This window comes from Corvus hawaiiensis, chromosome 12, assembly GCF_020740725.1.
Source record: "Corvus hawaiiensis isolate bCorHaw1 chromosome 12, bCorHaw1.pri.cur, whole genome shotgun sequence".
NCBI lineage: Eukaryota > Metazoa > Chordata > Aves > Passeriformes > Corvidae > Corvus > Corvus hawaiiensis.
Genome location: NC_063224.1, coordinates 13914969 through 13929944, shown reverse-complemented (window position 1 = coordinate 13929944; position 14976 = coordinate 13914969). Strand labels below are relative to the sequence as shown.

The window sequence follows — 14976 nt, the reverse complement described above, 5'->3', positions numbered from 1 at the left end:
CAGCCATTTCTTGCTATTAGCAGCTTTAGTAATCCAGAATTGAGGGCTTTTATTTTATTAAAAATAAAAGACCAAAGGTTCTTGAAGCAGCTGGACTTGAATGAAACTGTGCATTGTTACAGTGCCTGGTGCTGAATCTGAGCTTTGATTGTAACAGATCAGGATGGAGAACTATCACTAGAAGAGGAAACTGCTTTAGTAGCCTGTGTGTAAACATGAGGCCTCAAGCTAAAGAGTCTTCAAGGAGAGAGACAATGTCACAACGCTAATGCAGCTCTGCTTTTGTTAAGAAAGCATTTGATGTTCTGCATTCCAGAAAAATGCAGCTCCTTTAAGTGTTAAATTGTCCTGTCTACTGCCATTCTTCCAGTCTCCCTTATTTACCACAGAAAGAGGTTCAGCACTGTTTGGCTTTGCTATGCGCAGATGGGTTATTGAAAGCTATCAGTGTTCCGATGTCTCCATCCTTTCCCACTTGAACACTGTTCCTGACTCTGGATGAACAGGTCATGTGGGTAATTTTGTTTATTTTCTTTTTAAAATAGTTCTTGGTATTAAGGCAGAACCATGGTTAGGATCAGGAAGGCCCAAAGCTGACAGCAATAGAAAGCTATTGAGTGTAATGTTTGTTCAAGTGTTTGCTTCCATTTGCTTCTGAATTATCTTCCTATAACATAAAGAAAGATTGGACTTCAGAAAATTTTCAGAATTCTGAATATTCTGCAGTAATGATGGGTTCCTTACCTAAACCGGGCCAAATAAGGAAAAATTACATCTTTCAGTCAGGTTTTGTTGCAGTGGGGATCCTGCAACACGCATATATCAAACCAGGAGTCCCGTGGAAAGGAAATATATATGGACAGACAGATTCTTGCTAGCTGTTTCAGAGAGATGTTTATTTCTCCAGCCGCATGGCCGGAGCTCTGCCCAGGAACTGTTCCAGTCACGGGACCAAGGGTCCTTCTGCCCGCGCAGGGAACACAAACCAACCAATGGGAACGAGGCTGAGCAGGGGCAGGAAACCCCGTGCCTGTGCCCTCAGGGCCCCTCTCCCAGGGCTACACGGCAGGGGAGGGACCTCAACACCTCACCCGTTTTATTTTAATAAAAGGAGAATGAAAACAACTGGATAAACATAACAAGAACAGTTTCAAAACAAAACAAGCCACCCTCCTGAGTCTTTAAATGTCCAAACAGATTCTCTGGAACATCTTAGGGCTGACAGAAGGGAGACAGAATTCTCTGAGCATGCTTTGTGGGGAAACTGAGGCAGGAGAGGGTTTAACTTCTTCCCTCCCCCTTTTCATCCCCCACTCGGCATTGGAAAGGGATTTTTGGGGAAACAATTGGCAAAAGCATGGTTTTGTGAGGGAAACCATGGGTGAAAAAACGGATTGGGAATACACTGGGGGTAATAGGACATAGGGTAAAAGGGAAAGGTGGGATTAGGAAAGGGAAACTGTAGGGGGGGCTTACAATGGAGATACTGTCTAACATGACTACGATTTTTTGCATATATACTGCCTTTTACAGGAACACCATCAGGCCCAGTGACCTGCGATGCTTGTAACCCTTTTCTCCCTAGTACAATATTAAATTCCACCACCTCTCCATCTCCCAAGCTTGGGATCCATTTTTCAGGGTTATTCTTTTTAATAGCAGTTCTATGCACAAATATGTCTTGCTGGTTGTCACACCTTGTTATAAAACCATAATTTTGCTTAACATTATACCATTTTACTATCCCTAAGGTCTTAGTTACTATGATCTTTTCGTTTTTTCGAGTGGCTGCTGTTTTCTGTCTCGCTGCGTCTTTGCTCTCTCCTTCGGTCGCTCCCGTGTTGGAATTGTCGGGGCTGCTCGTGCCTGCGCGCTCTTCCCGGGGTCGCGTTCGGGGCTGCGCGGGCCGGGCCGGGCCCCGCCGCTCAGTTCTCCGTGCGTCGCCTCCTCTGGTCGCAGCTTCGCTGCCGCTGCCGGGCGCTGCACCCACATCTCGGCCGGGCCCCCGAGCGAGGACTCCCCCGCGCCCTGCTCCAGCGCGCGTCTCGGCTGGGCGCGGTTCCGTTCCACCGCCATCGCCGCCAGCCGCCGCCCGCGCGCCGCCCCTCTCGGTCGGGCGTTCACGGGGCTCGCGCCACCACGCACTGCACAGGACCGGGCAGGCACCGCCGGGTCCCGCCGCTCCCGCCGCGCCTCGCTCCGCCACCGACACTGCGGCTCGCGTGGCTCCGCCCGCGCGCGGGAACTGCCTCGCTGCTGCTCGCAGAGCGCTCGGTGCACGTGGCCTGGGCCGCACGGTCCCTGCGCCAGGCTTCCCTTCGCCAGGACACAGCTGACATTGCTCAACAGTCTCGGTAACTAAATAATATTCACGAAAATATTCTTCCATCGGCATATATTTTGACTCCAGTATTAACTGTGTCCAAACGGTTTTCCAAAAGCCCTTGGTAATAATTAAATCCCAAGAAACATGGAAAAAGTTCTTAAACAACCATGCCAGGAAGTGTTTCAGTTCTTTTTGAGCTTGAATCAAGCTAAAATTTACAAATCGTTGTTCAAGAATCATTTTAAGTTTAAGATAAATGTCCATATGCGGCTCTGAGAGCCAAGAGTCTTCCCACGGTTCCTCCATAGTTTAGATATGGAATAGCAAAGCAAAACCAAGAAGAGGAATCCAAAGTTTCCAGGGTTTACTCACACAAATCAGTCGCTTAGGGATCGGGGATCGTTCTGCTCACAAATCTCCACCATTTGTTGCAGTGGGGATCCTGCAACACGCATATATCAAACCAGGAGTCCCGTGGAAAGGAAATATATATGGACAGACAGATTCTTGATAGCTGTTTCAGAGATGTTTATTTCTCCAGCCGCATGGCCGGAGCTCTGCCGAGGAACTGTTCCAGTCACGGGACCAAGGGTCCTTCTGCCCGCGCAGGGAATACAAACCAACCAATGGGAACGAGGCTGAGCAGGGGCAGGAAACCCCGTGTCTGTGCCCTCAGGGCCCCTCTCCCAGGGCTACACGGCAGGGGAGGGACCCCAACAAGGTTTAGCTGATACATTTATACTCTATTGCTCCCAGATTAGTTGTTTTCTTATGGTTTTATTTTCATACACTGTAATAAATAAAGATTATTTTTTGCAAAATTTTATCAGTTGAAGTAATGCTAGGCATACATAACTCTAATAAGAATCAAGCTATGAATAATGAGATAGTTCTCTCTTGCTTGTGTTGCTGATGCATTAATTTTCCAGATTTGTACTAACATTTGAATAAAGATCTTTAAAGGATTCTTATGTTACTCTTCTAGTTATGTATCCACACTGGAAAAGCAGTACAGAAGGCAAATTCGGCTAGCCAATACATGCAAATGATCTTTAAAAAAATTATTTCAATAAGCAATTTGAAAAATCAATAAATATTTTACTTATGTAGAATAGAAAAGTAATAGGAGCAAGAAATTAAAAAGAAGACCTAATATAGGAAACAAGAAGTGTTTTTTAAAAAAACCAACCCTGAATAGAAATAACAGCCACATTTTCTGAATCATTTTCTAATCAAAGCAGACTGCACACAGCCTTCTTTGTGAGACGTGGCAGGAGCATGAGAAAGGCTGGTATCTAGGTTTATATCAGTTTTCATGGTTCTTTCTCACAGGCTTACTTCCATTTGGGAGTCAATGAGAAACTGGGATTATCTGGAAGACCGGACAGACCCATAGGCTGCCTTGGGACATCAAAGGTTGTTGCAAGAAAAGTTTCTATTCTTGTTATTGCTATGTATTTAGATAAACGTGTAGTCTCTGTATGATTTTAACTAGAATTGACATGTAGTGTTATTTTATGCATGTATCTGACTTTCAAGTCCTTGTATTTGGCCCTTATGAATGTTTTAAAGAGAAGATAAATGGAAGTTTTCTCTCTCAACAGATTTATCGAATACTAGGGAAGACTGTAGTTTGCTACTCGATCATTTTTGATCTCAGTGATTTCTACATGTCTCAGGACGTTATGATGTTGATTGATGACATTAAGGTATTTGTAACTTCTCATCTGAATAACTGACAAAAACAGTCTGTAGAAGAATAAACTGTGCAGTCTGATAAAACAGAAGACTGACGGAGGAATGCAGTACAGTGTGTATTATTGTAATACAAAAACTTGCTGCTAGAAAGTGTATTGAGACAAATATCCTGTCAGCCCAGTGTGAGTTCTAGTGAGTATCTCTGTGTGACAAAAAAACTGCCCCCAAAGTGATTGGGAGTACTTTAGGGCAGCAAGCAAATTATCATTTGTTTCTTTGGGAGAACAAACGTTCTTGGCTGAAAAAAGGAACAAGACTGGTGTTTACAGGAAATATGAAAGCCTTACCTGGAGGAAACACTACTTGATTTTGCACAAATAGTAAAACCTGCCCCCCTTCCCTGTAAGGTCAGCAGTAGTGCAGAGCTCACCTGCCACGTGCCCTGGGCTGGAGCAGCGATGTCAGTGCACGGAAGGTGGCCCTGGTGATTCCATGCCCTGGCATTCAAGCCTTGGATCCCCTCACACCCTTTCTAGGTCGTTGCCTGTAGTTCAGAGCACTGCACTGTCTCCTGGTTTGCTCCCTGATCCATACATTTGCTTAGGACTATTTTCAGAACACTTAGGAAATAGCAGGGCTTGACCGCAGCTTGTACCTGTTGCAGAAACCTGTTGGTGCTTTAGTAGCTAAGGTGTTTTTAACCTGTTGGTGTTCTCAGGGCTATCAGTCTTTTACTGTCTTGTACTGTGTGTTCTGGTAGGTTGTGCTTGTTGTGTTGTTTGGGATTTTTTGTGACTGACATGCTTTTCTGCCCAGAACGCCCTGCAGTTCATTAAGCAGTACTGGAAAATGCACGGCCGGCCCCTGTTTGTGGTACTGATCAGGGAAGACAACATAAGGTAGGGAGAGAGAAGAGCAGGATTTGCTGTGTGGGATTTACCCAACTGCAAGATTAATGGAATTCTGTTTCAAATTTCAGAGGGAGCAGATTCAGTCCCATATTAGATATGCTGGCAGCCTTTAGAAAGGGAATTGTTGGAGGAGTGAAGGTTCATGTTGACAGAGTACAGGTAAGATGTTTCTCCTGACTTTTGTGTTCTTACCTTCTGGTACTGGTACATGTATTCTTGCTATTTTTGGGGTTTATGTGACTTCCAAGGATTTTATTTAGTTCATAAAAGTAAGGAGTCAAGACTCAAGACATTTGGTACTATTTTTTTTGTATCAACAGAAACATGGGTTTATTTTAATTCCTTTTGATGAGTCTTTTGAAAGTCATAATCTTCACAGAGGATTTTCAGAAGGGAAAACGGTGTTTTTTGTTAGGCAGTCTTGTGAAATGACTACCAAAGGATAAAGCCATGGTGTCAAGCACTAAGGGATTTCTTTTGATTAGGTAATCACGGAGGGGAAAAAAAGGTGCTTCACATATATTAAAATTCTTACAAGAACTAAGATCTAGTTTGAACATCTTTGCTGTTTGGATGAATCTCAAAGCAGGAACATTCCTTCATTAAAATGTGAAAATTACCAAGACAGGTGCTGATTTTACATAGTCCTATGTGCTAGTTAATCTTAGTTTACACCTATTGAACTATTGGGGTTTTTTTTAAGAGAGAAGACTAAAGACAGAGTAATGACTTCTTGTTCCCTAGAAAATCATTAATTTGTAGAAGAGCTGGGTCATTTGTAAAGGAAATGCTCCTAGCTATGGTGGTTTAAGATATCCTTGGAATCTTTAAGTATTTATGTATTTCTGCTGATCACACATAGGTCGTGTAGTCTCTCCTGGTACAACTAAGTCTTCCTATAGCAAATGCCATTACTGCCCATGGAAAACCTTTCATTTGGCTGCAGGGTTGTTGTTGTGGTTTGGTTGGTTGGTTTGTTTGTTTGTTTTTTAAATTTAACTGCAATGACTTTCTTGCCTTGCAAGAAAGATTTATCAGACATTTTTCCATCTATCTGTGTCCTTATTTTAAGCACTACACTGGACAGCCATCAGGGAATAAACTTTCCCTTCCATATTCACTGACCTTCTGGAAAGATCTTTTTTCTAATATAATAATTAAGGAGGAGTTTTAAAGGGTTTAAGATGTTGACAGCCACTGGTCTTTGCTTTATTTGTTAGCCATTAAAAAGAGCACATGGGAAAACTACAAACAAATATTTGTTTGGCTTGAAGGCCAGTGGAGATGGTGGTGGGTGCCTTTCTTGCTGGGATACTGTGTGCTTGCTCCAGCAGCTGAACTGGAATCTCTGTCTTACTGCACAGTTGTCACATTTTATGAACAGTCTTGTTTCATTATAGGGGAGGATTTGGGGAAAAGAACAAGGGACATGTCTAATTCCTGGTGTTTTCTTGAATAATTCATTTATTCCAACAAAATATATATTGATCTTTGTCAGTTGTATTCAGCTCCTTCCTTTAGGTGCACATGTTAAACATGCCCAGAGAGAATCTGTCTCTCTAATTGGGTGAATACTCTTTTTTTCCTGTAAAATGTACCTAATCTGATTTAAGATTTTTTATGCTCAGAAGATTTGTGGCTCTTTTCTGATTTTTACCTTCATTGTCATCATGTGTTCAAGCAGATAGGCAAGGCAAAGAATGAATGGCACCAGTAATAAAAGCAAAGCAGGGTTTTTATATTCTGTCATCTCAGAGCGTAACAGATCAATGTTTTACTGCAACTCATGTACAATGAAAATGGAATATAAAAGTTCACAAAACACACTCAGTTGTATTTAGCTAATGAGAACCATCAAAAGCAGTCTTAAGAATGCTGTAGTACAATACATTTCCTCTGGCAGTAGATAAATAGGGAATTCGTATAAATGCAGAGTGAGTGAATTGTAATGACTACATCAGATAAATGCAACACTGCGTTTCAGGTGTGTAATCTTTTGAGATGGAAGTATTTGTAAGATGCATTTGATGTGCAAACTTAGGCCAGGCCTGCTTGGATTAGGGAATGAATAGAGTATAGGAATGTTCTTTGTAGTGTTTGCCTGAAACATCAGTGAAAATGACAAGAAAACTGCCTGGCCTTCAGCCATCCCTGGAATAATGAGCATTGGGATCCAGAACATGGGGACTGTACAGGACTCTGAGGAATGCACATCCTCCATCTCAAGTGTTTTCATCAGACTTGGATTTTGGGGGTTGGGCATTGCTCGATGAAGCTGGCCAGGGCAAAAGAACAACAGAACATGACCAAAAAGGAGACAGCAGCCCCAAGAGACTTCTGCTGTCTTAAGCTGTCTTTTTCCTCATGAAAGAGGGAAGATATTCTGAAAGTGTAAAAATATTTGGAACTGTAGATAAAAAAACTACTTTCTCAGTGGAAACCACCAGCAACATACTGAGATGAAAAGATAGCTGTATAGTTATGTACATATTTTAAAATTTGTTTTCAATTTTTCATTTCAGACATTAATATCTGGAGCAGTTGTTGAACAGCTTGACTTCCTAAGAATCACTGAAACAGAAGAGTAAGGCTATGTGTAAATAGTAGTGATGACTTATTTGATAATTAAAATTTTCTGAACTATGAAGAAATTAAATACTTATTTTTCAGGGCTCCTGTATTTAAGAGTTTGGAGGAGCTGGATCTTCCAAAACATTCAAAAGTTAAGAGACAGTCTAGTACTCCCAATGCTTCTGAACTTGAGCAGCAACCAGATGTAAATATTAATGACTGGAAAAACAAGTCAACGTATGAGATCCTGCAGAAACTTAACGTAAGAAAACTTGATAAAAGTACAGTGTAACTTCATTCTCATGAAATAAGAAATTCTGTGCTGATACTCTTTTTACCAGCAGCCTACTTAGATCAGCAAGATCAGGGTTGTGGCACAGCTAATAACATAAAATGTCTGAAGTTCCTCTTCATACTCAGGGAATCTTCCTCTTTATCTTATCACAGAACTTCCTGGCCCTTCACGTGTAGCTGTTGGCTCTCAATTCTCCCAGCTGCCCCAATCATCCTTGGTGCTCGTGACCATCTAGGAGGGCATCCATTTGTCATGTGTCTTAAGAATAGATATTTTATTGACAAACTGTAGTTCAAAAGACTTGAGCAGTGGGTATTCACTTGGATGGACTGGGAACTTCTCAATGGCATCAAGGGATAGTTGCAATCTGGCATTTTTCCTGCATCTAGAGGAAAACTACCAGTAACTGTTCTGGATCTAGTGTTTGATACACAAGTATTCTGCTTGGTTCCCTATTTCATTACAAGCATTTCTGCTGTAAGTGACAGGACCTGAGAATGAAAAACCAGGAAACTTTTCCCAGGTTAAATTATTACAACTTAATATGATCCACAGAGAAGCCTCTGCAAGCAGCAGTGACAAGGATACAGCATACATAGGGTATGGAAGAGTTGTGAAATCCCCTTGAAAATAAAATATGTAGACTTTTCCTTAAATTGAAAAGAAAAAAAGGCCCTTTGGTTTCACCTGAAATTTTTAATAGCTGTTCTGGTTTTGCTTCAGTGAAAATCTGAAGGCTATTTGTGGTTCTGTTGTTGCTGTTTTTTATTTAAGGACTGCAATTGCATGGCAAGTCAAGCGTTACTCTCAAGTATATTGCTTAAAAGGGAAGGGCCGAATTTTATCACCAAGGAAGGTAAGAACTTCTTCCATTTGACTGTTCTGAGCATTGAGGAAGCAGCTGTGTGCTGAGTTGCAATGAACATGAATAATAGCTGTGCATGCCAGCAGTTGTGTAGCTGTTTTCTGTGCCATTTAAAGCAATTTCTGTGTTAAATAGGACATGCAAATTGATGGTGTGGTGGGGAATGAGCTGCTGGATATATGAACTCTTTTAGATTGTTTGTAGGCCAGTGCTGTATCTGGTTGTAATTTTGAATGCATAGATTAAAAAGAAATAGAGGATTTGACCTTACAAAGAAAATCAAAACGTAAGTCTATATGTCTGTAACAGTCTGAACTATATGAGGCTTTATACTGAATTTTTATTCTGCTTTGATGTAATCTGACTTCAGTTCAATGTATCTGTGAAACTCTGTTTTGTATTATGGCTTTGTTTTAAAGCACAGGGTCTAAGTTCCTGTAATATAATTCTGAAAAGGCTACTGAGGCTTTAGGATTTTGTGCTGTAAAGTTTGGTGTTCTATCTTTTTTTCCAAAGACTGCTTTTTAGCTGCCTTTGTATATATGAATACTCCTCAGAAAAAGAGGGCTTATTAATTAAGCAGTAGGACTTCCCACCTCCTGTTACAGAGCCCTGCTTCTTAATTTTCATGTGAGATGGCTGGTTCACGTGGAGAAAAGTTGTCATTTTGACATAAACATACATTACATCCGTATTGCTATGTTAAAAATGTCATAGAATCCATAGGATATCCTGAGTTGGAAGGGACCCACAAGGATCATCAAAATCAGCTCCTGGTCCTTCACGGGACAGCCCAACAAATCCCCCCGTGTGCCTGAGAGCATTGTCCAAATGCTTCTTGAGCTCAGACAAGCTTGATGCTGTGCCCACTGCCCTGGGGAGCCTGTTCAGTGCCCAACCCCTTCTGGGTGAAAAACCTTTTCCTGCTATGCAAACAGCCTGCCCTGACTCAGCTCCAGCCATTTCCTCGAGGCCTGTCACTGGTCACCAGAGTGAGAAGACCTGTTCCTGCCCCTCTGCTGTCCCTTTAGAAGATGTTGCAGACCACAATGAGGTCTCTCCTCAGTCTCCTCTTCTCTGGGCTCAACAAGCCAAGTGACCTCAGCCACTCCTCACGTGGCTTCTCTGCTAGATCCTTCACAATCTTCCTGTGTCTCCTTTGGATACTTTCTAATGTCTTTTTATTTTCCTTCTGTTGTGGTGCCCAAAACTGCACAAAGGAGTGGAAAGCCACATAAGGCTGATAACCCAGTGCATTGGTGCAAGTCACGGTTGGAATCTGCACATTAGGCCCATGTAGCCTCTGAAGTGGCCTTTTCCACCAGTTACCTGGAGTGTTGTGAGGCTTTGGGAGCCTCAGGAGCTTTCTTTTTAGTCCTTTGTATATTGTGTTACTTACTCTAGAAACACCTCAAGGCAGATTCCCTAACCTCTGTAAGCAAGCAGCATTACCACTTACAACCACTGGATCATGATGATGAACTTAAAAACTGTTGAAACCAATTAGATCCAACGAAAGTGCTGTTGTGCCTCTGAGTATTCAGAGATAACTTGTACAGACCTTTTGGTGCCATCCCATATGAAACAGTCGGTGATGGTAACCTTTTTAATATGCACCCTGTATTAAATGCTCTGAGTCATTAAGACAAAGAGTTCCCTGCATTCCCTGCATGGAGACTACTGAGACTGACATTAAATAATCAAACAATCAATAAAACATAAATCTAAAACCAGAACCTGCAGAACCCTGGGTTCTGCAGTTTGAGGATGTACCTTATGATGGGGTGTACCTTTATAGGCCAAATCTGTATATGGATTAATCTTCCCCAATATATTGTAGGAATAGGTGATATTATAGGTGTCTCTATAGCATGAGCAGCAAATTTAGCCGAAATCTGGTTTGGCTTTTTGAATTACAACATATACTGGGAGACAGAGGACTTGATTGCATCTGAATTTTAGATGTTGAGCATAATAGATAAGTGCTTCACTCAAGCAGATTCAGAATTAACTGGTCTCATCAAACTTGCCTTATTACTGTTAAATTAAAACTGTGCATCTTTTTTTGCTTGTGTTTTGTTTTTCTTTTTTCTGTTAAATGCCTTTAGGTACTGTTGCTGAGCACATAGAAAGAATCTACAGACGAGCTGGCAGCAGAAAGCTCTGGTTTGTATACAAATATCGTGTTCCTTCTGGCTTACACCAATTTTGTTTTCCTAATGTGTTTATAGAAAGTAAGGCTGAATTCTCTCACACTTAAAGGAGGGAAAATGACAGCTTTCCTGACAATTGTATTGGTGCATGGCAGCTGCAGGTCTGGTTTAATAGACTTTAAAAAATTAAGAAGCAGTTTCTTACTGTTTTCTTTTAAAATACGAAAGCAATAGGCTGGTTTTGCACTGAGTGCTATTGCCAATACACAGGCCTCATTAAATTAAAAGAATGTGAGTAGAATGTTAATATTCTTATTTCTTACAGGGCATGATAAAATATTGTCAATAGCTTTATGTAGGATGGCTGGTGATCAGATATAAATCACTTAAGCTGATGCACTAACTCAGATTTATTGCCCTGAAGTAATTTGCTTTGAGCCTGACTTTGACACAATAACTTTAAAAGGTTTCAGCAAGCAGATTGATATTTACATGTTATTTATTAATTTCTTTGCCCTGAAGCTCAGTAGAAGTTTAATTTCTTTTTATCAAAGTCAAGCCTGTCCTGAACTCTGTTCTCTCACTCTGTAACTATTTGTAACAGGTCAGTAAATATAAAAGCTGTTTTTCATTTTTGTCTCTTTGTACAGTTAAATGGGCCTTTGCCAATAATGAGGTAGAACCAAAATACCTTGGTGGTATTTTTTGTAAATAATAAAAATCAGAAGTATTTTTTGAAACAGAATATGTAAACTATTTTTCATTTCTCTTCCATGATTGCCATGTGACACACATATAGGTTGGTGTTGCGCTACAGTGCTGCATTTGCACAGAAATTTTCTTCTTCTATAACCCCACATATTACTACTTTACTGGTACATGGGAAACAGGTAAAGTGCCCAGAAATCTGAAGTGCAGCTCTGTGAGATTATTTTTTTTTGCTTATTTGCATTTTGATAGTATCAGCTAATGCATTTTTGAAATGCTTTGCTCTTGATCTTAAGAAGTGTGTAGCAGTTTTCACAGGAATCAACATCAAATGTTTGAGTTTTTTACTAACACCGTACAGTATTACAGCTTGTTCCTCATCTCTGCAGATAAATGGTTTTTAGTAGCCTCAAAATCTGTGCTAGAAAAGCTTAATTACAGGTCTGTTAGGTTTGTATTTTGTCAATAAATTGTTATTAAATATATTCTTATCTCTGACTATCAACTGCATATATGCAAAAATGTGGTTCTTAGAAGTTACAGCTTGTTTTTAACCTAGCAGGTGACACAAGTCTCTTCTTTTCATGCCACACATGCAAAGTATTACCTCAGCATGGAACACACAGCAAAGCCTTGGTGTTATGTGTTGTACTTTCTCTTGCAAAATCTTCCTGACTCTTCCTTAAATAGATTTAAAAATTACCAAAGTTATCTTGCAAAATGATGAAAATGTCATAAAAGAGGAGCTGGGATTTCTTACCTGTCTTTGTTCAAGATGATGTCGAGAAGAGAACAAGAAGCTTTTTATGGAACTGGTAGTTTAATGAGTTCTATCTAAATATATTTTTGATCCATTAACCTGTATCTAAACTAAAAAATGAAAATCTACAGAAGATTGCATAAAATCTGATCTGAATTCCACTTTGTAAATAATGTATGTATTCACTGAGTTAATTTTGAGATCTCTGCTGTTGCAGACTTCAAATTGATATCTGAATTCATTAAACTAGCATGTGATATGTAGTGGGATTGCTCTGTTTTCTGCCCTCAGGTCTGTTGTGCGCTTCGCAGCAAGTCTTTTAGGTAAACTAGTGGACAGCCTTGCACCATCTATTACTAATGTTTTAGTTCAGGGCAAGCAGGTAAGTCTTTGCTCCTCAGAAATGTATTAAGGAATGATAACAGAAACTAAACAAACGGCTTGTTCATTTTGAAGGCCTCTGATGCTTCTTTTAAAAGTACCCAATGGCTAAAAAAAAACCTTACCAAAGAAGAAAAATCCAGAGAAAATAGAGATATGTTTAATAATTGTATTTGGAATTGAATAATAATTTTAATTAATGACAGGATAAGACTGAAAAGACAGTTCAGGTTTTAGGGAAGAGGGGAAGAGGCCATGATTTATGTAACTCCTTGGGTTTAAGGTCTCTGGTGAGACCTCAGAACCCCTTCAAATGCCTAAAGGGGCTCCAGTAGAGCTGGAGAGGGACTTTTGACAAGGGCATGTAGAGACAGGACAAAGGGGAATTGCTTTAAAATGAGATAGGGTAGGTTTAGATTAGATCTTAGGAAGAAGTTCTTCCCTGTGAGGGTGGTGAGGGCCTGGTGCAGGTTCCCAGAGAATCTGTGGCTGCCCCATCCTTGGGAGTGTTCAAGGCCAGGTTAAATGGGGTTTGGAGCCAGGAACGTTGGAATGAGATGATCTTTAAGGTCCCTTCCCACTCAAACCTTTCTGTGATTTTATCTATATGCCTTCTTATTTCACAAAAGTAGAGGGAGTGAAGTAATAAGGCATCTTTTGAAAGACCTCTTAAATGCAAATCTCTGTATGATTGAGCATAAGACAACCTGTGGGTGGCAGCTGAGCAAAAGGTCTTTCAGAGTTTTCTGTTTGAAAGAAAGTTTGATCATCAGTGTTTTTTCCTTTCCTAAGGAGGACATTATTTTTCTTCCTGAGCATAATAATTTTAATTAAGTTCACGGATAGCTGCTTCCAAATAATACTAATTGAATATTTCTGTATTTTTGTATTAAATATATGTATGTGTATACTTGCTTATGTGTAATGTTGTTGTCTTACTCCAGACTGAGGTCTGGGTTTGAGCTTCTAGTGCTACTCAGTGGTAGAAGAAACTACACCTGCATGCAGCATAATTTGAGGCTATTTGCAAGTTTTTAACCTCGCTTCCCTTCCTTGATCACTTAATAACAATGATCTTTATTAGAGCAGAAAAACTGTCTTACTGACAGTAGATTGAAAACAAACCAGAATTTTAACAAAATTCCTTTTTTTGTCATTAAACAATCCAGAACCAGCAATACATTTTATTAAAATCAAGGCTGTAACTTTTAGCATGCTAGTAGGAATAGGAAAACAAAATATAAATTTAATTCTGAATTTTAATTGAGCTCCACATCTAAAATGTATGAAATTATATAACTGTCTAAACCTAATGTACAGTCCTGATTATAACCAAAGCAATGGTCTTGTACTTGGTATTTTAATTTGGAAAAGTATGTTCCATATTCACTGCGGTTGTTAGTGAAGTTTATTACTTCAATAGCATCCAATTAATAGTATTAACAAGCATCAGCCATTGGCGTAAAATTACCCTTGTATTGTGAAATTGTTAACAAGCAAGGCAGAGTTGATGCAGTTTAGTTTCTGAATTGCTTTGCAGAGCTTTTGTTCCTGTCCCTATTTTCTGAACTGTTTTCACTGTACCACAGGTGACACTGGGAGCTTTTGGCCAGGAGGAAGCAGTTATTTCTAACCCCTTATCACCAGCAGTGATTAAGAACATCATCTATGAAAAATGCCAATTACAAGATGAAAGAGAAGCTGTGGTGCAGCAGGAACTTGTCATCCATATTGGCTGGATCATCTCAAATTCCCCAGAATTGTTCAGTGGAATGCTGAAGATACGCATTGGGTCAGTAAAGTATCTGCTCTTCTTTATTACTGCTGGTATTGCAGGGCAATGTACAGACTTCAGAGAACCACAAACTTGAATCGAGGTTAAAACATCATTTAGCTCCCACCTGTTCTATTTAGTTCTTTGGCAAGGTGACCTACAACGACGCTGTGCTGGAATGTTGTCACATTCCATGGTATCTGCATTTACTTTGCTACCCACAGAAGTTAATTAATTTTTCACATTTAGGAGGAGAAATGCATTTGAATAAGCACTTCTTTGAAGAGGCCAGGTGCTACTGACTGAGATTTACAGAATCAGTGAGCATGCTTTAGAATCAGAACTTAAGTCTTTCATCTTCCATATTTTTTTCCATAAACATGTAACATTTCAGCACTGGAGGTAGATACCAGCAGCCTTTTTTCTAGCACACAAGATTCATATATCTTCTTTAGCAGTACATTCCAGTCATCATAAAACCAAAAATTGCCTATATTACGTTTAACTGGAAGTACATCTATCCTTTTGCACTTA

At 40.1% G+C, this 14976-nt stretch overlaps 1 protein-coding gene across 6 annotated transcripts in view; it reads left to right on the top strand.

The window, feature by feature from the left end:
• The window catches only part of PHKB (phosphorylase kinase regulatory subunit beta), a 72411-nt gene that overhangs the window by 46996 nt on the left and 10439 nt on the right, over window positions 1-14976 (top strand). For 5 of the 6 annotated variants that reach the window (XM_048316630.1, XM_048316628.1, XM_048316627.1 and 2 more), the window contains 10 exons: window positions 3659-3742; window positions 3931-4035; window positions 4841-4923; window positions 5004-5094; window positions 7458-7519; window positions 7606-7768; window positions 8576-8657; window positions 10775-10832; window positions 12579-12669; window positions 14258-14460. In XM_048316630.1, the coding sequence (XP_048172587.1) occupies window positions 3659-3742; window positions 3931-4035; window positions 4841-4923; window positions 5004-5094; window positions 7458-7519; window positions 7606-7768; window positions 8576-8657; window positions 10775-10832; window positions 12579-12669; window positions 14258-14460 (1022 nt within the window). Of the gene's footprint in view, window positions 1-3658; window positions 3743-3930; window positions 4036-4840; window positions 4924-5003; window positions 5095-7457; window positions 7520-7605; window positions 7769-8575; window positions 8658-10774; window positions 10833-11618; window positions 11710-12578; window positions 12670-14257; window positions 14461-14976 lie in introns of all 6 variants that reach the window. The other variant, XM_048316629.1, reaches the window with a different exon arrangement.